At 39.9% G+C, this 23,883-nt stretch overlaps 1 protein-coding gene across 1 annotated transcript in view; it reads left to right on the top strand.

The window, feature by feature from the left end:
- XKR4 (XK related 4) overlaps window positions 1-6,250 on the top strand; it is a 221,113-nt gene extending 214,863 nt beyond the window's left edge. Inside the window, exon 3 of the mRNA XM_065753274.1 lies at window positions 4,440-6,250. Within this exon, the coding sequence (XP_065609346.1) occupies window positions 4,440-5,386 (947 nt within the window). The 3' untranslated portion in view covers window positions 5,387-6,250. The remainder of the gene's footprint in view (window positions 1-4,439) is intronic.
- The last annotated feature ends 17,633 nt before the right edge of the window (window positions 6,251-23,883 follow it).

Genomic DNA, 23,883 nt, shown 5'->3' with positions numbered 1-23,883 from the left:
ATGGACCAATGTGTTTAGAACAAAAAAGTAGTTTGTGGATCTGAGTATGCCTTTATATACACTCAAATATGTATGGATAAGATAAAATTGGCATGAGAATGAGACAAAGATATTTTCAGTTATATTCAAGACTAAGGACTACATTGTGGGAACAGAAGAAAAATGCAAACCGGAAGAACAAAATTGCTGCTTAGATATTGAATTGCTTTCCTCAAAGTTAAAAGTTATACATGTTCAGAAGAAACATAATGGAAAGGCAGAGGTGCCAACAGGGTACAATTAAGTGGTGATTGTCAAGCAGAGGTGTGATATGGAAAGCCCCTGTTCTGTTTGGATTACTTGTGAGCAAAACATCTCAGTCAGGTTTCTCACAAATGCTGTTGAGGAGAACTTCATTAGCACTCCCGTAGTTATTTGAGCTTGCTTCTCTGAAATAATATTACATTTGTAAACATGTCTCTCTCTGCATACATTCTCTTTTCCCTTTGTTTTCTTTCATTTATGTTAGTGACTTTTTTATCTTCTCCATAATGAGCTGCAGCATATTGTGGTTTATTATGTATTATATTTACAGTGCCAATACATATATGCCACATTCTCACATGAAGAATATCTCTCATATATACAGAAATAACTAACTTCCAGGGAAAGAAGTTAGTGCTGTGCATTCAAAGCAATTCTCTATATTTTCAAGTAGGAGATGTGTTATCTCAGGGACATCTGAAACTCACTAGTAATTACAAAGTCATTGATCCACTGTACAGTTAATGTAATTAAGAAATGCTAAACCCTTAACAATACAAATATTGGTGTCTTTTTCACTCCAAACAGATTCTTAGTTGTAACAGAAAGTTGTCCCAGTACAGTGTATTACTGACTGGTCTCACCATTAAGACCATTGTCAAGGTGCTGAGCTAAGGTGGTTTGTGGTAGGTAGGAACACGCACAACTAGTTGGAGTCTCTGAAGAGACCAAACCACATACTGCAAAATAAACTGAAGATTCAACCTTAGAAAGGAAGGAACAGGAATATACACTTGTGTTTTCCAAAGACAAAAGGAATTCTGGTTTAGTATCTAGTTTTTGTAGTATATAGCCCCTGGGAATCAGAATCACAGAATTGTAGTGGTTGGAAGGGACCCTCTAGAGATCATCAAGTCCAACCCCCTGCCAAAGCAGCTCCCTAGACCAGGTTGCATCTATGGCCCTGAAATATACCAGAAAACTGTGGTGGTGCCAGAAGCCAGTGCATAAGCTGATGCTGAGCAGGCAGGAAAAACAGTGTGCTCTGTTTACTGGGGCTCCACAAAGCCAACTCCATCCCTGTTACCTTATTTCCAAATGGCAACTAAGTATTCCCATATAAAAGTTAAACTACTGCTATTTTTTTTTTTTTGATTGGTAGTTAATTCTCTTTTGATGTATGGATAAAAAGTTTTCTATGACCACATGCTCAGAAATGCACTCACATGTTCTAATTAATCAATTATCCATTCAGCTCCATATTAATTCACTTCATTTATAACTATTCCCAGCAATTTATTTACATCATAGCATCTAATTAGTAGCAAACTGCCATTTATTATCACTTTTACATTATCTTTAGTAATTCTTCAGTGCTTGTGTCACCAGTAAAGAAAAATGGATGGTGTCCATGAATCCTGAAGTCTGTATCCCTAATAATGTTGCCAGTAGTGCAAGATTAGAGACACAGTTCCTTAACAGGTAGCTCTTTTTTTCCTTGCATTCCTTTGATACATTTCTCCTTCCTGTAAGCCATCATTCCTGATTCTGTAGTGTAAAAGCAAAAGAATGTTTCCCTGTTAATGACTATTTAAATAACTGACTTACCTTGCTATTGTACTTGCTTCTTTCTGTCACAGAAAATGACTATGAATTAATTAGCATTAGAACACTAGAAATTCCTATGAATTTTATCTGGAACATTCTGTGCACCTTAATGAATGATTTTACACCTCCTAATGCAAATCTGATGATATCTCCGCAAACTGCTGGGGGAGTGTGTGAGGTCATTAAAGTAAGATTGGCAAAGGAAATATATGGGTTTTTCTTTTGCATTATTCTTCCCTGTGCTGATAATGCTGTTTTTGAGCTCTTGCTCGCACTGGCTCATTTGTATTGAAAAATCCTCTTATCCTATTTTTCAATTTTTTTATTTCGTAAGAGAAATGAGCTCGTTTTTCAGAAACAGTTAAAGCATTCCTACAGGAACATGAGAAGCTACATTTTGAGCTGTTAAGTGTCATCTCCAGAGATTACGGTCACCAAAAGTCATCCTGGCGTGAAGAGCAAATATGCATGTCAGAAATGAAAATACCAATTTATACTGTGTCTCTTTTCTATCATACTGGCTGATCATTTATTCTCAGCATGAAGAAGTAATGTTTGTGTTTTGGCACCCAGGCATCTAAGCAGGGAGAAGAATGATGATGTTTTATTCAAAAATTTTCCTCAGAATCCTAAGTCTGCTCTGCATTTCTGCTTATTGTTTATCTTCTTTTTTAAAAAAAGGCTTTTTAAATTCATGGGTTCATCGGAGCTCACAATGTAATTTGCTCCTTGCCAGTGATGTAGGAAAAACACTGGCAAAAACAGTTCTTCCTGAAAGCAATGAACCCCTGCATACTACTCAAGAGTAAAATCGTAGTGCTTTAAGCCAGGATTGCTTACATAGAATGAGGTAGCATTTCCATGACCTACTTTTTTCTGTTTTAACATAAATGGTGACGTGTGCTTCGGCTTAGATTTACCACTGTGTGTTTAGAAAATATGCTTAGAATTTGTATTTAAGTAATCTATTCTTGACGGTTTGGTGCTGAAGAAAGCTGTTGTAGGGGGAAAAAAACTGCTGTTTATGCATCCAGATTCAAACTTTGTTGAGAGGACTGAACAGCTTTTAACAGCAGTCAAAGGAAATGTTTTCTTCCTTTCAGCTTCATTTTCTTCAGTAACTTGCTCAAAGTAAAGCAACTGTTTAGATATTAAGTTGAAATGTTATTATCTTTTTGTGGTCTAGGACACCATTCATTACTTGCATGTAAAATTTGCTCTGTTGATCAATTTTAAGTATAAAATATTTGATATATTTTTTCCTGTGTACAGTGCATATTTTATTTGAGTAATAAATGCAATTCAGAGGCAGGGTTTCTGCCTTTCATTTGAATTCTTACTTCCATCCAAAGCAGCTTGACGTGAATCATAAGAAAATAAAAAATAATCATCTAGCAAAGAAGAGTTATCATTCATTTCCAACAGAATGCTGTGTAAGTGTAAAACATTCAAATAAATATTTTAAACTATATAACTGTTTAAATGGGAATGTAAGGTACCTGTCTGATAGTGTACGGAGGTAGCAGATGAGTTTAAAAATGTGATTCAATTGCAAAGCAACTTTTTGAAGTTTATCTTCCAAGAGCAGTCAAATTCACTTTCGATAAAATAATGCACGCTCAAAATAAGTATGGAACAGTTTTTGTAAAAACAGTGTTTATTGTTTTTGCATTTTTGGGTGAGTGAGAATTATTTTCATGAGAATAATCTCATGAGAAATGATTTTGTATTGCATTTTTAATGAAAAATATTTGATATGTACTTCACAAATACTATCATTTAGAGCCTTCTACATAGGCAGTTCTGTGCTATATGGAATATATATAAGGCTCCATGAAAATTTATGTATAACTTTCTATTATCTACATCTATACTGCAAATTTTAATCCCATAGAAAATTCCAGCATTTCTAACATTAAGCCTCTAATTGCAATAAGATGAAGCTTTGATATTTTCTACCTATTAACATTCTGTTAAAATGTGTGTCATTTTTTTTCCCAAGCAAGAGTAAGGCAGTTAAATTTTTATATGAAAAGAGTTTAATTCAATTCATGAATATATTCTCACATTTTTATCGATTATTCTCACATTATTGTTGATAGATATTGATTTAGTAAACTGTGTGTGAAAATATAATTAGAAAGAGATTAGTAATTAGTTTGAAAAGCTTGCTTGCATGGTATCAAACTTCTTTAAATAACATCAAAATAAGAAAAATCATATTGTCTACAATAATCAGAATAGATCTTGATAAATCACAGAGATGACAAGAGATACCTATTGCTGAATTCCTTAAGTCTGTGAATGACTGAATTTGTTTTAAACACAAAACTGTCAAAGAAGTGCTTCAGAGCGTAGTTTGGTAGCCACTCTTGTTTGTATGTATCTAACATTCAGTGCACTTGTCATGGCAGCAAAATCTCAGCTATAGAGGTCCATTTCTCCTTACCAACTGACCTAACGTTTGACTGACCTTGGTTTTATTATCCAAATGGTGGAGTGCATTTAAAGCAGCAAGGATCTCACCGGTTTCAACCAAGTGCTGATATCCTAATTATGCCCTAACTGCATTTCCTGATTTGTCCTAGGTCTTACTGCCGCAGCGTCACTCGTGTCCCTAGCTTGGGCTCTGGCTTCCTACCAAAAGGCCCTACGTGACTCCCGTGATGACAAGAAACCCATCAGTTATATGGCTGTTATAATCCAGTTTTGCTGGCATTTCTTCACCATTGCAGCGAGGGTCATCACTTTTGCTCTCTTCGCCTCAGTTTTCCAGCTGTACTTTGGGATCTTCATCGTGCTCCACTGGTGCATCATGACCTTCTGGATCGTCCACTGCGAGACAGAGTTTTGTATCACTAAATGGGAGGAGATAGTGTTTGACATGGTTGTTGGAATAATCTATATCTTCAGCTGGTTCAATGTCAAGGAAGGAAGGACACGCTGTAGGCTTTTCATTTACTATTTTGTGATCCTTTTGGAAAACACAGCCTTGAGTGCTCTCTGGTATCTCTACAAGGCCCCACCAATCTCCGATGCATTTGCCATACCAGCACTGTGTGTGGTGTTCAGCAGCTTTTTAACAGGCATTGTTTTTATGCTGATGTACTATGCCTTCTTTCATCCCAACGGACCAAGGTTTGGGCAGTCGCCAAGCTGTGCTTGTGAGGACCCTGCAGCTGCCTTCACCCTGCCCACAGAAGTGGCAACAAACACTCTCCGGTCCATCTCCAACAACCGGAGTGTGACGAGCGAGCGGGATCAAAAGTTCGCGGAGCGGGACGGGTGTGTGCCTGTGTTCCAGGTGAGGCCCACTGCTCCATCCACACCTTCATCCCGCCCCCCCCGGATCGAGGAGTCGGTCATTAAAATCGATCTGTTCAGGAACAGGTACCCAGCCTGGGAGAGACACGTGTTGGACAGGAGCCTGAGGAAGGCGATCTTAGCATTTGAATGTTCCCCTACTCCTCCACGGCTACAATATAAAGATGATGCCCTCATCCAGGAGCGCTTGGAATATGAAACCACATTATAAACAAAGCAAAAACGCAGCTTGGAGAAGCTCTGGCATTACAGTCCAAGTTAAGGATTGATGGGAGGGCTGTAGGAATAACTAAACTGTGTACTACAATTAGAGCAGCAAGCTGTAGTGTTCTTAGTCTGGCTATCATCATGATTATCATTTGATCCACTGTGTGCAGTCCGTCTGCAGGACACTGGTACAGCAGCATCACCTGAAAGCCTCAAAAAATAAACAAAAAACCCACAACCAACACACACATACTGATCAGTTACTGGGAAAACCCACCAATCACTCCTTGCTGCTATGAAACTCGGACTGTGTGGTACTCACAAGCAAACCAACAGGGGGGCTCTGATCAGAGCTTTCACCTTTAGCCAGTAGTGCATTTTATTCGAGAAATGAATGATTGATATTTACATAACCAATAGTGAAAACAAGCAAACAAAAATCCTTTCAAAAATAACAAAACTGTAGCACACAATGTTGCCGTTATTAAAAGTGAGTTTCCGGGGTAAAATAGGAGCATAGTAGTCTTTGACGTCCCATAAATAGGTTGTTTGGGTTAGACTAGGTTTGCAGAATAGTTCTTAATTAAAAAGATACATCATCATGTTTGCAAGGTTACAAATGGAAAACAACTCCGATTACATAGCTCACAAACATTGACACCACCAGAACTGTTTGTTTTCTGTGGAATTTCAAAGTCTTTTTCATTGCAGTTTAAGTTCTTTATGTTGCTTTCAACAGAAATCCTATGCAGCTCACTTCTCACTTCTGGTTTTCAGGAGAAATAAGGAGCTCCAGTACGTAGTGATGTAAATTAAATGATAATCATGATTCAGTGTTCAATTTGCAAAAAAATAAAAATAAAAAAAACCAGTATATATATATATATATACACACATATACATATATATATATATATATATATATGTAAAATAACAGGGAAGTAAAGTATAGTTTTCATATTCTAAAGTTTTTTGGAGGACCCCATTCAGATATTTCAGAAGGAACTACAAGGAGATGAACGCGCTGAAACTTCTCTCTGTTTCAGGACATGGAATGCATGATTCAGTGTGTGAATGTATGCAGGGGTGACAAGAGACTGACATGCCATACCCTTCTAGTGCCAAACATTGTATAATTGCAAGATTGAAGTTGCCTGAGGGACAGATCACGAGTGGCATGAACCCTACAAGACCAAGAAGCAGGAAAGACCAGTCCAGTTCTCAGCGTGTTGAGACAGCTCTGATTTTTCCCACCCAAGGTGAAAGTGATGTCTTTTAAAGGCTTTCAGCCACCTCTTAGTAGGTATATTCAGTGAAGTGTGGTATCACCAAGCTAAGTGGAAGACCCTCTTCTGCCTGTTCAAGACTTGTTTCAGATATATCTAAAAATTACGCTGTAACAGTGCTTTTGGTACAAGCTTTTGGGTTTGAAATACCTCCCTAAATCTAGTCAATGGTATCCTTCTTTACATTAAAAGTATCCCCTGATGGTGCTTTCAGATGCATTAAGGGTGCAAGTCAAAATTTGATAGTATTTTTTTTAAAGCTGGTGCAGAGTGAAAAACTCATAAATTATTTCAATATTTTTGTAAAGTAAAAATAAGGTATAAAAAGGTTACTTTTTATAAACCTCAACTCTTTTAATACATTTCATTCTCTTTATAGCTTAGATTTTAAGAATTGGTCCATGAATTTTATCAGCTAGATTCTGCAGGTTGAAACAAACCTGGTTTTCACACATTATGGATTTGTTTTGCAGTGTAATGCGATATGAAAGCCTACATGGATACTTTTAGAATACACCATAAACTGTGGATCTTGCTTCAAGTATAAGTGGTTTGTAAAGACACCAAGCAATTCCATAAGAAGCAATTTGCTAAAACTATTTCCATCCGTTCTAGGAGAGTGAACCAGAACTGAAGAGTTTCTTTTTTAAATGGCATTGTCAGGATAGAGAAGACCTGATGACTGGTATTTTAATCTTTGTGTCAGGTATATTCAGTGCAGTCGCTGCTGTATATGCTGCTGGGTAAATTTTAGTCTTTCCTGTTATTAATATTTGTACTATGAAATGGCAGAGGTTACGCACCTTCGTTTGTTTGGATGCGTTCAATTAGCCCTTTTTAACGTTGACTTTTTTTATTAGACAAGTGTTCGATATCTGTCGATCTCTGCTGGGGCAATTTCCTCAAAACAAAATATCTATCTGTGGAAGTGCAGGAACCTGCAAGCCAGAAGGAATTTTGCACAGATCAGAAAATACCCAGGCTTGAAGGGTTTCTTTGGTATTTTCAAATGAAGCAGTGGGCAGCTGCCTTGATAATCGTTTTTAAATAGTTATTTGATAGTCCAAACCCAAAGCTTTGCACGAAGTGATTGCCCTTCCCTCCGTGCAGATATAAATGACTATACAGAGAAAATCTCTCATGTTTTGTCAAAAAATACACCACTGTATGAAGAGATTTGGGGACAAAGTCTTTTGTCCGGATGAATTCACTAGATCTTTGCTCCAGAATCCCAACATTTGGTCTCACAAGGAAATTTGCCTTTACAGACAAGTGCAAGCTTTGTAATCCAAGATGTGAAGGTTTCCTTTAGGAACCAAACTCTATGTTTGCTGCTTCTTTAGTAACTCAGAAACAGTAATGTGAGCAGGGCACGGCGGGCAGTGCTCTCTGACCATGTGGGCTCTCCCAGGAAGAGGGACAACATCCCCACTATCAGCCGGCCTGACCCTCTTTTGATGGCCTTCTCACAGCACTTCACTGTTCCTCGGAGCTGCAGGCCTTTTGGTCGGGGCTGACAGCATTGAAGGAACAGTGCAGAATGCAAAGGGTCATGGTCTGGACCAGTGCTTGCATTACAACGTTTCTGAAGAAGATGAGAAGTGGGTATATTTGATTTTCTCTCTGGTTTTGGAAGAAAGGACACAGAGATGTTATTTCTTCATTTGTTTTTTAGTTTCTACCAGTTAATTTCTTTGCCCTCGCATCATTTTTAGTATGTTTTCAGTAGTGCTTGTAAATTTATTTCAAGCAAACTACCACAGGTTCTGAGTGAACAGTGCCATACCTGGTATTAAATGTGCACAGAGGCAGTACGCATACACTGCTGCCTTCTGAATTCAGGCTGGGTGCTTCAGGAATAGAGAAAAGTCATTTTATTCTGAGCCAAAATCTGCTCTCCAAAATCTTGCTCTGTTCTGTTTGTAATGCCAGTGATACTTGTGCTGAGAACAGGACAGCCATTGAAACCTAATGCTCAGATGACTACATTGTCAGTTTCTTAGTCTGCTTCGCTGTGATCAGTTACCTTAAAAGCTGTAAGAATATTTTGTACAACTTGTCAAGATTAAACATAGTCCACGATTAAATCCCATGTTGGCCTTACAGACAGTTAATAATCAATATGCACTATTCTTTTTAATGCAAACTGTTTTAAGGTCTATCAATAAAGTTCAATGAAGACAGCAATAGCAAAAACAAAAATAAAACAAAAAGAAAAAAAAGAAAAAAAAAAGAAAAAAAAGAAAAAGTAAAAAATTATTGTCTGCTTTTAAAATAATGAAAACAAAAAATCAGGTCTTTTAAATTCTGTCGCAGAATAACAGGAAAATAAAAACATTCATAATTACATTCTGGTGAAGAAAGTGATAGCATCTCTTTGTTAGATGGAAGTGTCATGTAAGCATTGTCCTGAAGAACCAAATATATTTGCCAGCAAATTTCAAGGTAACTTATCTTGGTCCTAAAATTTGAGAGATGTGCATTTGTGTGCTACAGAAAAAGCAATTTAAGTAGTATTCACTGCTCTGAAGGAGAAGAATGCATACCCATATTCATTCAAAAAACATGAGAAAATGTAAGATAAACCTTTTGTCTTATTTTAAAGTAAGTGTTATTTACTCAGTAGTAAGACAGTCTTATACAAATATTTGAAAATACGTGCAATACTTTTTTTTAATGCAGTTTTAATAATGATAAAAATCATTTCCACTTCTCTTTGTGTCAGCTAAGATATGCTTCTTGTGTTAGAACAGTGTTTCTGTGCTTGGGTTATTTGGGCTTGATGGCATATAAATACTATTTTCATTGGCAAATTAGCAAGTTTTATATTAATCAATTTATGTAGCATTGAGATTAGGGAAAATATTCCTTCCAAACATTAATGCTAGACTTTAGCTGTCTGATTTTGTAAACTTTTAAGCAGAGGAGGAAAATGTAAAGATTTTTGAAGTTGCAATTTTTAATACATGGTGAATATCTAGTTAACTCATTAAAAAAAAAAAAAAAAAATCAATATACCATGAGTCTCCCCAAAAGAGCAATTCATGAGTGGCATTAAAAGTGTGACTGGTGCTATTTTTGGAAAGGGATGCCCAGTCTACCTAAAAGCGGATGTATTAATTTACTTTTGATTGACTTGCAAGTATTCACATCTAGCCTGTTGTGTAACCCTACATCCAGGAATTAGATTTGTGAACCAAACATCCATTTCCATAAAAACCTTAAAAAATGGCACCATACTCAGCTTTGGTTGGCCCTGCTAGTGATCCAGCTCCCAAAGCCACTGTCCTTTCTCCGTTCAGCCCCTGACATCACAGCCCAGAGCAGCTGAGATGCTGTGTTTTACTCTGCACCCCCCGCACTACCTGCACAATGCCAAGGAAAAGCCCCCTGCAGAGTGCCGGGGTCCTACTGCTGCCTCTCTTGCTCCTGTGCGTGGTGGGAAGTGGAGTGAATCACAGTTGTGCATCCAGCTCTGCGGGAATTTTTAGGCTGAGCTCCTACAAGGGTGCGTAGTGAAAATAATCACAACACGTGTCCCAGAATTTACAAGCTCAACACTAATTAGTAGTTCTGCAGCGTAACAATGCCGAATGTGGAAAGAATTGTCTAAATAGACAATAAGCCATTTAATTTTGCTAATTGTAGCAATTAGGCTAGCTCTCATGAAGCCCATGCTCTCAGCAGAAAGCCAAGTGGAATAGTGGCACACAGCCATTTATATGGCAGGGACATTACGCTGTGAAGCCCTCCCTTGACTGTTTCTAGAGCTAGGTCTTTTCATTACAGCAATGAATCCGTTCCTCTTCATTCTGATGAAACGGATAAAGTTCAAAATGATTACAGATCATTTAAATCTGTGAATGAAAAAAAAAAAAAAGAATGCAATAGATGACTTCAATTCACTGTCAGTGATTTTTTGGAACACATTTATCCATCCTGATTACTGAGTGATCTGCACCCAAGAGGATTTCTCACATTTGATAAGAACAGATTTCATTATGGGAGAGATGGAGGTGACCTCACAAAGCCCTGCTTGCACCAGGCTAGAGAAATGTGTCACCAGTTCACAGATAGCTTTAGAGCTCTTTTAGCATGTGAGCAGCCCACTGGGATTGTCTGTAAGCTTGCTTTACCACAGTGACCTCACTGCAGGTGTTTGGTAGGATTTCTTCACAAAAAAATCGAGTGAATAATTGCACATACTCTGAGCTGAGTGCTACCATAGCCTGAATCAAAGCATTTTTTTCTTTTTTTCTTCCTTAGTTCAAACATTGGTTAATATATCCATTTTGACTGAGTTGCCATTTTGTTTCCTAAACTCAATAGCTTGGCTTCAGCACTTACATTCTGTTCTGAATGCTTCACATCTAATTCTTATGCAGAGAGTCATATATGCTCATTAGTAAGCCATGTACCTACTCTGAATCCTGGAGCAGAAAGGACTGATAAGCAAGATGTGGGGAAAAAGGCCTCTTCAGCACATTTAAGGGGCAATTTGCATGAGTTAGACATGGAAGAGAGAAGCTTGCATATGATTACAGCAGAGCTATAGATGCTGTATGGATTGATAGACATTTCCAATTAATTGTGAGATAAGTGGCTAGCTAATATTAAGATCAAATCTAAAACTCTACATGCAAAGCACTGTAAAATAAAGCAACAAAAAGCTTTAAAACAACTCAAAACTCTCATTTCCAGAAATAGCTGGAAGAAGCTTAAAAATCAAACGGATTTTTCAATGTGACTAGACACTACATTCATAGAAACAGAGATATGACTGCTATGGATGCAAACATTTTCCCTATCTGTAGATTTCAGTCTCATAATTAATGCATCTTTGGAAGCAGTTGCTTCTAGACCTCACTTCTGTGTTCGGCGTAGCCCTAGACATGCCAGCAGCTTTTCTACAAGTGGAATCAGTTCTTGTATAGGCGAGGCCACACGCTGTTCACCCATAAGTGATTTCCCAACTGTAGGGAAGCTGCTTGTTGAATGTCTAGAAGAGCCCTTGCAGATCTAGCGCTGTGCCAAGGCAAGATGCAGGCCCTGTTGGGTCCCACAGGCCCATGGGGGCAGGGGCTGGAAGTGGTGCACTGATCCCTGCTCACCCTACACAGCAGAGATCCCACCCAGAGGAGAAGCACTTGGAGTACACAGAGAGGTCAACGAGGTACACCAAGGGCCTCAGGTTAATGTGGTGATCTTCCAAGCTGCACAAGCCAGGAGTTCCTGCACGTTTTTATGTGGAAGGTTCAGGCATCTAACATTTTGTTCCTGACCTTGGTCAGGAGCACCTCAGTCTTCATAGTGCATAGCAGCTCAGTTCCTTTCTCCCATCTACACCTGCCAATGTCCCCCAAGCTGGTATTCCCTTGCCCATCCTACCCAAAGGGCAGGGTCCTCTGGGTGCTATCAGACAGAGCTTTGCACAGATATACCTGTGAAATACTGCTTCTCCTGCAGTAGACTTCTGGCAAGCAGAGACTGCAGGGAGAGCAAGGCTCAGTTCTCTCTTCAGCTAACAGTGATCCATATCTCTAGCTGCTACCTCTCAGGGGAAGGCTGTAGGACTGAACGTTACTGAGAAGTGCATGCTCTCTCTCTCTTGTTTTAAGGCTGTTGTCCCTTGTGAAAGACGAAGGCTGTGCAATGCAGACATTTTTTGATGCATTGCATCCCTTGTGAGGAGGACTCTGAGGTTGCCACACATGTCCAGTGCTGCTGCACGTGTCCAGCCAGGGTAATGTCTACAGCAAAAATCTGGGGCGGACACAAAACCAACACGACCAAAAGCTGTGTGAACATAGTTAGCACTGTGACAAGCCTGTATCTCTGCACGCTGCTTTCATCCTGGTCTGCTGGTGCAGTGTGCTACCTTGGCCACGTTCGCTTGTTTTGCTGTGGGAGTTCAGGCAGACTGCATGTGTGCACAAGAGCTGCACCACACAGCCATACCCACAGCTTTCTGAGCCCACGGTGCACTCTTTGTGTATACATGGAGTCCTGAGATCCTATTAGGATTTAATCTTACAGTTCATTTAAATTCTATAACTATAGAAAAAGCATCAGGGGGATCATCATCGTTAAGGGTAATCAAGTGATAACTGCAAAAGGAAAACCACGTTATCGGAAAACACATTCCAGTCATTATGGGAGACAGCTTTGAGATGCATTGTGTCAGTAATTTAATGAAAAGTTGTGGAGGAAAAATGTTCAATGCAACATTTCATTAAAAATAAGGATTTATCATGGTTAGTTGAGAAAAAAAAATCATATAGGCAAACAGCACGGGGATTAGTTAGTGCTTTGTCTCACTTAGTGTCGGCTGTATTTGTTTCACTGAGTATCAGTGTTGTAATCTCAGTAACCTGAATTGGAAGTAACCTCTAAATAGATCAGTGTGGTTTACCTGACATTTGACTGAAGAACATAAAGGGAGTGTTTGTTGGCCTTGTCTGATATGTGCTGTCAGAAACAAAGTTTCGATAATTCGTGGATCGTGTCCTGATGATAAATTTCAAAGGCACGAGTCTGAAGATGAAATGACCTCTGCTAATTTAAAAGTACCGTGAATATACAGGAGCTATTTCTGACATTTCAGTTGCTGTTGCTTTTCTCAATATGCATTCTGCTTTATTATCTGTGTATCCCAGATTGTTTCATAGCCAATGTTTGAAATGAACTAATTTTAAATGTTATAAAGCTGAGGAAAAGATTATGAGCCGGTTAACTGAAGGCTTTTGTTTTCAATTATGTGATATGCTTTTTTTTAGTCTTTAAAAAGCTGTGAAGTCCCAGTTCTATAAATTCCTTTGTAAAAACAGAAACAGTCCAACAGACTTCATGAAAGCCTTGGCTGTGCTGGTGTTCAGGTGTGAGATGGAGTTCCTGAGCCAGCCACCATTCATTGGGAAATGTCGTAACTTTCCCACAGGATCTGCTTTATAGAGAGATGCCAAAGTAACCACTGTGGATGGCTCAGACAAGCTCCAAAGCAGCCCCCAGCCCCTCCCAGTGTCATTCCCACAGCCCTGTTTTGGGACACAGGAGCCCATGCCGAGACGCATCCCAGCTGAGTACTGCAGGCGTTGGCTCTCTCTGATGGGGACGGAAAAGTGCGGTGCCCCATGAGATGGCTGTGTCAGTCTGGGCAGGGTTCAGCCTTCAGGCAGTGCTGTATGGACAGCGACAAATCTTCAGTTATCAGCAGAAAGGGAAAGTGCTGCTATTTGTTGTGTGCAGGCATATTGTCATGTGTCTGTGGCTGCTATTGATTCCTTCTTTTTTTATCCCATCGGAACAACCTGGAACTTGTCGAGCTTTGCCCAGGTTGATTTGCAGCTAATTAATTCAACAGGCATTTTAAATCGTGCAAATTTGCAACTTGTAATACAGTAATCAGGCTCCCGCGAGCGAACATTAATCAGTGAGAGGGGAAGAAAAGCACTGCTGTCTGCATGCAGTGTGGTGCCTGTGCTGCAAAGAGGCGTTCACAAGAAGTGCAACATTAGTAAATTCATCCCAGCTAAACCTTCCCCATTTGTCTTTTGAATCATTCATCCACTGGATTTGTTTGGCTGAGCCAGCAGTTGTATTTGGGAGGGAATGCTGAGCTGAAGAAGCTCTAGGTGCTGCCAGTGTCCTGAATAAGTGTCACCTGATTCCTTACTGACCAGAGTCAGCTCAGTTTCTTTTCTGAGATGGCCATGCTGCTGGTGGAATATTCTCCTGGAGAAACAGCTGTGTACCAAAACACATATGTGTGTTTAACAGCACTAAAAGCCATGTGAATGAGCAGTGAAACTATATTCTTCATTGCTTTTAGCATACAGGTGAATGTTATCTACTTTGATGTGAAGCAGAAGGGAAAAAAATTGAATGTCTGCCCAGGGTGGACATGTCCATGTGTCAGTGACTGACCAGTGTGTGCTTTGTAATGTGGAAGTGCACTCACATAGTACACTCAGCAGGGAGGTCAGAGATGAAAAATACTTAAAACTAGGAAGTAAAGGATTCCTCTGGGCAGGATCAAGAGGATTTGTGAAATGTTGTGGAAATCTCCCCCTGTTGTTTCAGTGAACAAGAGGAGGAGGAGCAGAGTTTCATCAGTCAAAAACACAATCTTAAGACCAAGGCACTATTTGTGGTGCAATTAATCTCTTCACAACTAAAGACGCTGAGAACATTCTCAACTAGGCCTGCTGTGAACTAACCGGTACATAGAGGGAGACAGCAAAACCACTTCATAGATATACCTGCATTGCTATTGGCAGTTGTTTATTAGCAATAAGATTCAGAGGGGTCTCAAACTAGAGCATGCGAGACAAGCATTTGGCATGGCTGTTGTGTCAAAGATTGTAATATCTAAAAATCATAGATCTTTATAATAGCTTGTAGGAAAAATGACTTTTTAAATGAATATTTTTCTTTATAAAGGATAAACCTCAGATGGCTTTCACAAAAACATATCACTTAAAATAGCCTCATAAGGTGGGCTTTTCTTTATGTTGAATAGGAGAGGCCCAGTGTTGTTCAAGTGATCTGTGCACTTTTTTCCTTGATCTTGCTTTCTCATGCAGCACACACGAGAATAAGCAAGTTCATCTTTCCTTAGTGCAGGTAGTCCTGGCATCATCTTGCTTGTCTACACATGGAGGCATCCATAAGATTCATGCATGATCTGTAAGTATAGTGCATTGTAGCAGTTGTGTTTTCTTCAAATGTTCACTCAAACAAGTTTGTAGGATGTATTAGATTGTTATGGCTTTTTTCCTTGCTTCCATTTCCTTCCTGTGCTTGTGAGTATCAATATAATCCCCACTGCTGGGAGAAAATATGCCCATAATTACCTGGAAGTGAATATCATGGAATATAGAATCACTGAATGGTTTGGGTTGGAAGGGACCTAAAAGATGATCCTAACTCCCATGCATGCCTTGGTCAGGGCTGCCACCCATCAGGTCAGGCTGCCACGGATGGGCCCCATCCATATCCTTTGTTTTGGAGATGCCGGCAAGCAGCCACAAACCCAGGATACTTTGGATCAGCAGGCACAGATACACTCGCAAATTCAGTTCTTTAAGTGAGCTGCAGTTCCTTTAAATCAGCTCCCATTTATTCTCAAAGGCAGAAACTCTCTTCTGCATAATTTGTTATACATGATGGGGCAGATATTTGGCTGTCTGTTCTTTGTGTTGTGTGTTATTCTAGAAAGTGAGCATCACTGCATTTTCCTGTTAGTGCCCTTCCATATGTAACACTGTCTCACCTGTGGCAGCTGGCTCTGCTCTTGTTGCCATGCTCACTTACCTGCATCTTTACACAAATGCCAACTTAACTATCATTATTTGTCACACTGCGGGTCCATGCCAAACCCAGTATGACTTCTGGATTTGACCCAGGGCATTAGCAAAGGGGAGAGTCATCTCACTGCAAGCACTGGACACGGAACCCACTGAGATGCAATAAACACAGTTGTTTACCATGCTGATTTGACAGTAATTTTGCAGGGTACAGCTGTGCTTTAAAACTTTGTTCAGTACTCTGCAGTCTTATTACAAAGCAAACAAACAAAACCTACATAAAACAGCAACAGCAAAAAGTCAGACACACATAAATCCAACCAAACTTACATTGTTCTTCCTCACTGTACACCATTCTCATGAATTTTGCTATGTGTAAGAAGTATGCCAGTTAATTTGCATTGGAAAAGCCCTTCCTCTGTACATTTTCCAAATGGATTCCTACAAAAACTATTAATAATTAACCCAGTAGTAATTAAAATGAACATATTCTCCAGTCATTATGGCAAAATGTACACTCAGATAAGGCTAGGTAATTTGTGCATGCTTCTACCTTTCATCTCTTGTGATGCACAGCTCAAAGTTTCAGGTTGACTAGTGAATTTGATTGTTTGGGGCAAATGTGTGTGTAAATGTTTCTAGACCATTAGTAAAATTGGTGAGCTTTCTAAAGCAATTTCTTGTGAGAATGATGATCTAAAAGACTCAGACTTGGTAACTACTATGCTTGCAAAACCTTCTTGCATGGTCTACAAAGAAAAGAAAAAAAGACACTTTTAAAGGACTGATTGAGAAATTTTGCCTGGTGAACATGACGATAAGTAATACTTACACCAGCACTCTGGAAAGGAGCATTTATTGTACTGGGATTTGCCTTGACTATAGGCAGCTTATAATCTTAAAGGGCTTGCCTGAAGGACCTCCATAGCAATGGATGACTTTCTTTTGACTTTAATGGAGTCCAATAAGCCCCAGGAGTAAGAAAGTGTCATTTTGCTATTAAATTTCACAATGCCTCTCCAGATGAAATTTATTTTTAAGGAATCTCTTTAGTCATTATTTTACAGCATACTTGAACTTTCCTATCAAGTGAGCTGCCAGTCATTGTGCACCCAATACTGATTAGGCAAAGCAGAATCCCTGGGGAAGGAACATTGGTCTTTGTATTGAAAAAATAGTCCACTGGAAATAATATAAAGCACTTCTAGGTCTTCCATTTCTGTGAGTCACTGCATGAGTCAAAGACACTTTCCTGGGTTCCAGAATAAATTTTAATATCTGTTTAAATGTTCAGAAAACTTACTAAGATATTAATAGTATTTTAATGTTTTCCATGAAAAAAAAAAAAAGGATCCTTCCAGCTACATATTTCAACTTCAAGAATAATGCATATCTCCATATACATTTTAAGTCACTGGGCTTTGGGGCAGCAACAGAAAAAATGGCAATTTGAGGTGAAATATTAACCTAAGTTCAGCAAGAGTCACCTGGTATCCCCATCAGCCTGCTACCCCAGCCCTTCCCAATTCTTGCTTGTCACCACTTCAACACTGAAATGCATGGAGATGGATTTAGGTTTTGGATCTTCACCAATCTCATCCCAGCCTTCAGTGCTGGGGTGTAGGGCAGGGATGGAGGAACCTCAGTGACAGGAGGGTTTGGGTCAGGAAGGGACAGGTAGATCCTTTTATTCGTTACTGGCAAAACTGAATTGGTGATGGGAGCAAGGGCTGCTTCTTCGTGAGGCAGATGCTGACTGTTGAGATGGGGAGATGGTGTTTATAGCTTGCTCTTTGGAAGAGCAGCATATAGAAGTCAGGAAGCAGTGATGTTAGATAACCACAATGTCAAAGCACTGAACCATCAAGCTGGATTCCTAGGCTGGATTCCTCCTTGGAGGTCGGTGCCAAAAATGGAAACAGGTTTATTAGCTGGTGCAGTGCAGTCTCAAATATGCCATCTGCAGCTTTCTGTCCTTTGCCAATTGGTGTGCAGAGGGAAAAAAAAAAAAAAAAAAAAAAAAAGGATTGCCTTTTATTGCTGTTTCACAGGAAGTAAAACAATTTTATAGCTGTTTCAAAGGTGTGCCTTTTAGCATCTTTGGGTTTATGAAGACCTGAAATATATTTCTCTTGCTTACAAAATTAGAAAATCTTTTTTTCCGCTTACATTTACATGAAGTTATAAAGCATTAGCTTCTTTGAGAAACTGAGATTCTCACAATTCCACTCCTTCCCATTTCCCCATAAAAAAAAAATTTAAAAAAAAAGTGAGCATGAAACCCTGACAAACATTTTGGGGAATGCTGCAGCACCACACTGCCTCAAGAAGTCTTGCACTTCGGTGCCAAACTTTACCACTTAGTTCTGTGGTAAAAGCAGAAAAAAAATGGCAGGCCCCAATGTGTAGGTTGTGTAAGGGTTACTGTCCATTAGCAGCAGCTCTGCTCCACCACTGTAGTTTGTAGGCTCGGCATCAGTGATTCTCCATTTTGGCATGCCAGAACTGAAGTTAGGCATAGCTACACATCAATTTGAAAATCATAATCCAAGTATGGGGAGCTGAGGAATGTAAAATTAAGCAAAAAGCTTAACAGACTGCAAATATTAAAGAAGATACGTATATTTTTCTCTTCTCCTGAGTTACATGTAAACCATATACACATTTCAGAAGTACAAACCCTGTGTTTTCACAGGCCAGTCATTAAATTAATTCATTAATTAATTAACTAAAACAATCAATAGGTTTGCAATGGTCCCTAGTGTGACTTTTTAGAGTTAGGTGCTAAGTGCAGAACTCATGACCCCATATTGCACATCCCAGGGATGTTGCAGGGATCAGCAGTGGGGGTTCACAGCAAAATGCAGAACAGCCAGCACAATGCACATTCAGTAAAGGGATGAATTAGGTGGTCACTAATGAGGAGAGGGACGTACCTCCAACTTTGCCATCTCCTAGAAGTAGTCTTATTTGTGAAACTCCTTTCCAGACCATGAAGTCTCCCCCTGTGCTTGCATGCACACACTGTACATTTAGGTAGAGATTTGGGGCAGGATTTAGGGGGAAAAGTGGGCCTGCCCCTGTGCTAAGGCCAGAACTCCAGGCCCAAACCCCTGCTTATCCTGAGTGCATTCAAGCCAACGCTCGCTTGGGGAGTGTCCTGTCTGCAGGATTGGGACACAGTCCCTCTCACCAGATGGGGAAAGGCTGCCATGCCTCCCGATGTACAGCAGTGCTGGCTGAGGGTGGAGAGGCCCACGAGATAGGGCTCTGTGGTGCAAGGTCCAAGAAGAGACAGGGCTCTGTGGTGCACAGATCCAGATATAGGAACATCCCAGGCATGTCCCCAGCACATCAGGTCCCCATGAGACATAGGACCTGCAGGCCTGTGACTCTCAGGTGGCAGAGGATGGTTGCGTAGAAGTCCACTCAAGCTGAGGTGGTGTTCTGTGGGAACAGGCAGCGGTGTCACCAGGCACTTGTGATGTATCTCTGCCATTCAGGAGCTGCAGTCCCAAAGTTAGACCCGATCTCAACACCTGATAAAAAGTAAATGACTTCCTAACACTACAAAAAGCCTGTAAAAAAAAAAAGTGCACATGCAGATAGATTCAAATACTTGAAATTCAAATTCCAGTAGTGTATTCCGCGTTCATTCCTTTGTTATTGTTACAAAAATCACTTTCTTCTTTGGTTCAGAAATCATGGAGTCTCCTGCTTAGTGATAAGTTGTTGCACAATATAGAATCAGTTCCAAATGGGTGTTTTTTTACTCTGTATATCCTGGATTTAGTTTTTCAGTTATTTTTCGTAAATACATTTTACATCTAACTACCTCAGCTGCCTTTTGTTTTATTTTGGCGCATAAAAAGTCATGCACTTTCTATATTTGGGGATTTTGGGAGGGGGGAGGGTTCTTTCCATATTGAATAACCAGGTTCAAAGCCATGTTGATCAACTTATAGAGGAGAACAAGAAGACATAACTATTGACAGTTGCAGAACATACATTTTATTTTTAGGTTCTGTTGGGGTATAGTTTAACAAAAAACACCATAAGCTGCTTATTAATTTGCCTTAAAAAATGTGTGCTCTTTCCTATTCAAGTTGTGTTATTTAACTCTTATCTTGTACACAATTTATGTGACAACTAACGTAACAGTTGGCAGATAAACAGCAAATTGAACAGAATGGACCAATAGTTTCTCAGTTCTCTGTTGTAAACTGTTGCATTATACACTGATTGTGCTGAAATAATTGTTACTGTGCTTATACTCCTTTGTCACCGTTGCAGAAATAAAGTTACGGAAGATCACATTTGTGTTTATGGAGCAGTGTAGATATCCCCCCAGTACAAGCACAGTGACTTGAGGTGAATGATAATCATTGCAGAACTTGTGCTTTGACTTGTAAACATTGTAAAAATGTATTTGGTATTTTATTTGAAATGAAGAATCAAAATAGTTATAAAAAAAAGAATCTTCCTGTAAATATATATATTCCGATTCCATGTATACAAACATTCCTTTAGAGTTCAGATTGTGAAGAGTGTCTTTATCGGCTAGAGACTGCTGTCTCCCTGGCAGAGGTTACATGTGCTATAGTAAAGAACACAGTGTGTGAAGTATTTGATGTACTGCAGTACCATAGTTCTTTTGGTCTGTTAAGTAAGTTGCAATTTGTGATGAAATGAAGTTGAAAGTAGTGCTTCATACTAACAAATTTCCTTGGTTACAACTTGATTTTTCTTGTAAAACTTAAAAGGAAAACTTGAAAATTTTATATATTTGGATTTTGTAGATTTTTTTTATTTTATTGCAACACAAGGTACCAAAATCATTAAATAAAGTACACTGTGGTCATTTTACCATGGCTCTAGAGTCTTTTTTAAACTCTGTTAAAATGGTGGATCAGCAAAAGATGTCTTTCAATGCTGTTATTGAACACAACCGAAACTAGCCCTGCTTTGACAAGGAGTTGCCATGATGATCTTCAGAGAGCCTTCCCATCACTAGTTATTGTACAATACAGGTGATACCATGGAAGGAGCTCTGTGTCTGAGCACAGGAGTGGTGGGAGCAGCTCCTAAGCCGCCTCTGGTTGCTGTAGAAGATTTGACAGATCCCTATGGGATGTGGACAGCTTTACCAGTGGCATCATGGCAGGGACCCTGAGGAAACCACCACACAGCCCACAGGCACTACACCCAGAGCAGCAGAGCAGGATGCTCCAGGCAGCCAGTGTGGAGCATGGAAGGAAGACCTCCCAGAAAGCTGCCCATGGAGCAGGCCAGCAGCTCCTCCCTGCTGCTAGGCCCCTCAGAGCCAAAGGCCCACAACTCTTCAGCTGCCCCTGGGGGTCTTCAGCCCTGTGGAGGGAGAAGACCCTGCTGCCAGGTGGTGAGGATGCTCCCTGGGAAAGGGGGAGATTTCTGGACTTCTCATGGCTCTTGAAGCATTTCAGCCATAAGGAATACAGAGTGAGGAGTGCAGAAACCCAGAACTCCTCCATCACCTACGACGGCTCACACAGAACAGGAGACAGTGCTCTGCTGTTCTCATCCTCTCTTTCATCTCCTGAAAGTTTCACTACTTACCAAGCAGTGAGATCCACAGAATAGTGGGGGAGGGAGTGACAGCCCTGCCTCATCCTGAACAAAGTAGCTAGGAGAAATTCCAGGGAAGAGGCAGCTTCCTTGATCTTCCAGTGTTCAAATCCCCTGGGGTTGAGGAGGGTTTAGTTTCTTCCCCTTCTGCCTCCTGGACAAGTGTGTTAATTATTAGATCATTACACAAGTTGTTCTGATTTCAGCAGTGCCTCCAATAGTCTTAATACCCCTCTTGGACTTTGTTGCCACATTTGGGCGTGCAATGCCATCCCAAGCAGCACCAGGAGTTTGTGCAAGGGAGGACAGTACCCACATCTGTCAGCCTTTCTGTCCCTTACCCATGCCCCCACTCCTTAAATGCTTCCTCTTGGCCTATCTGAGGTGATCAAGAAAGGTAGACCAGGAAAAACAACCCATCAAGCAACGACTAAATAATTACTGTGAGTTCAGAGAGAGGTAGTATCTATCTATCTATCTATCTATCTATCTATCTATCTATCTATCTATCTATCTATCTATCTATCTATCTATCTAACTAGATAAAGATATATCATAGGTAACTGAATTTGCATGTGTTGACTACATATCTTGTAGTTTGGCGACAGATAGAGGAGTTTGTAGATTGGCAAAGTGCAATGAAAGGAGGAGCACTCCAGCAACACAACTGGTAACTGCCCTATTTCACAAGAGTCCTAAATCCTCAGTCTCTGTAACCCTGCAAATCCCCATCAAAGAAACCAAAAAGACAAAACAAATAAACAAACAAACCAAAAAAAAAGAATAAGAAATGTAATAAATAACAGATTGTGTGAATCAGGCAGAAGACACCAAAGCCACAGTCTTGAGCACTGGGAAGTAATCTGATGACACCCCATAATTTTATAGTCTGTGAGGTAAAAGAGCATTAAGTGGGTAGGTAGCTGCCATGGTGTGGGACTAGATACCTTGGAGTGAAAAGGGATTTACTTGACGTATTTTTTAGGCAAATTATTAACCACTGGAGTAAAAGCCTTCTCCAGGATGCTTTTAATGTAAGCTTTTGACATGTTAGAAGTAAAGCAGTTTCTTTTTTAAGCTAAACAAAGATAGACAGTTTCAATAGATTCTTAACAAAGGAAAGAAATGGAGACATTTTTACAGGCTGCTTGAACAAGTGCTTATTCAGAGCAGCTCTCAACTCTTCTGACTTAAAAAAAAAAAGAGAGAGAGAAATTGCTATGGTTTCTGTAGAAAAACATGCTGAAAAACTAAATATAGAGACTTGGTAATAAAAGCCCCAAGTGCCTTGTCAAAGCCATCCAAGTATGTATTTTAGTTCATACGAGCAGTTAACATAGCTCATAAAGTACACAGAGATCCGTTTGTATGGGAAGGAGCTGTATCTTCCTACCACCGCAATGGGAATCTTGGAAAGGCTGACCAGAGCTGGAAAGTTCTTTTCTTGTGTGCTGCACAGTTATAAAACGCATTTCTTCAGTAAATTCTGTGCTATGGAAGTGAGACGGGAAAGTAGGGAAGTGCTTATATTGTACAGTTTGTTTGCTGTGGCAGCACATCAGACCTGCGGGTCAAGCACACTGGCTCATGTATATCACAGACTTCACATTTGTTCTTAAGCACTTGATGTTTTCCAAATGGTACGATTTCTCATTCGTAGGAGGCCACATACAAAACTGAAGACTCATTCCTAGTGGGTCTTCCAGCAATCGAGCCGTTTCTTTTCAGTCGGGTTCTAATTAAGTGCTGTGAGCATACGCTGTACTGCCCTGAGCACACCAATAAGCATGGTTAAGTGCTAGCAACTTGTGTTACTGCCATATGTGCTCACAGGATGTGCAGTGTTAACCAAGCAGATCAGCTCAGAGAGGGCAAGATCAATGACGGTGTCCTGAAACATGGAAGGATAAGCTTATGTACTCTATTACAAATACAGAATTTGAGTGAATGGATCATAACTGAGATGTGGGCTCCTGCAATTCTTCTCCAAGCGATCTCCAAGTTTTAAGCAAGTTAACTTTATACTGATTTGAAATTTTTTTGCATCTGTAAAGTTAATACAGATTTGGAATTTGATAAATTGCACTGCTGAAAAAAAAAAAAAAAGTCTCAATAAAAAGACGAAAGTCACCTAAGCATGGACCTGGTGCCAGAAGCATTTGCCTTTCCTGCTGGTTGTCTCCATCTTTCTCTGACTTAGCCTGTCATTGAGGCTCTGGGCTCGCGACATGCTCAGCAGGGATGCTTGCTTCCACCTGTAATCAGCAACAAAAAGTCACTAGGCAAAGATGTCTGTGGGGAAGGAG

The sequence above is a fragment of the Cyrtonyx montezumae genome, unplaced genomic scaffold (genome assembly GCF_038088225.1).
Source record: "Cyrtonyx montezumae isolate F1298 unplaced genomic scaffold, pur_monq_1.0 scaffold_8, whole genome shotgun sequence".
Lineage (NCBI taxonomy): Eukaryota > Metazoa > Chordata > Aves > Galliformes > Odontophoridae > Cyrtonyx > Cyrtonyx montezumae.
This window is presented reverse-complemented; position numbering and strand designations above follow the sequence as displayed.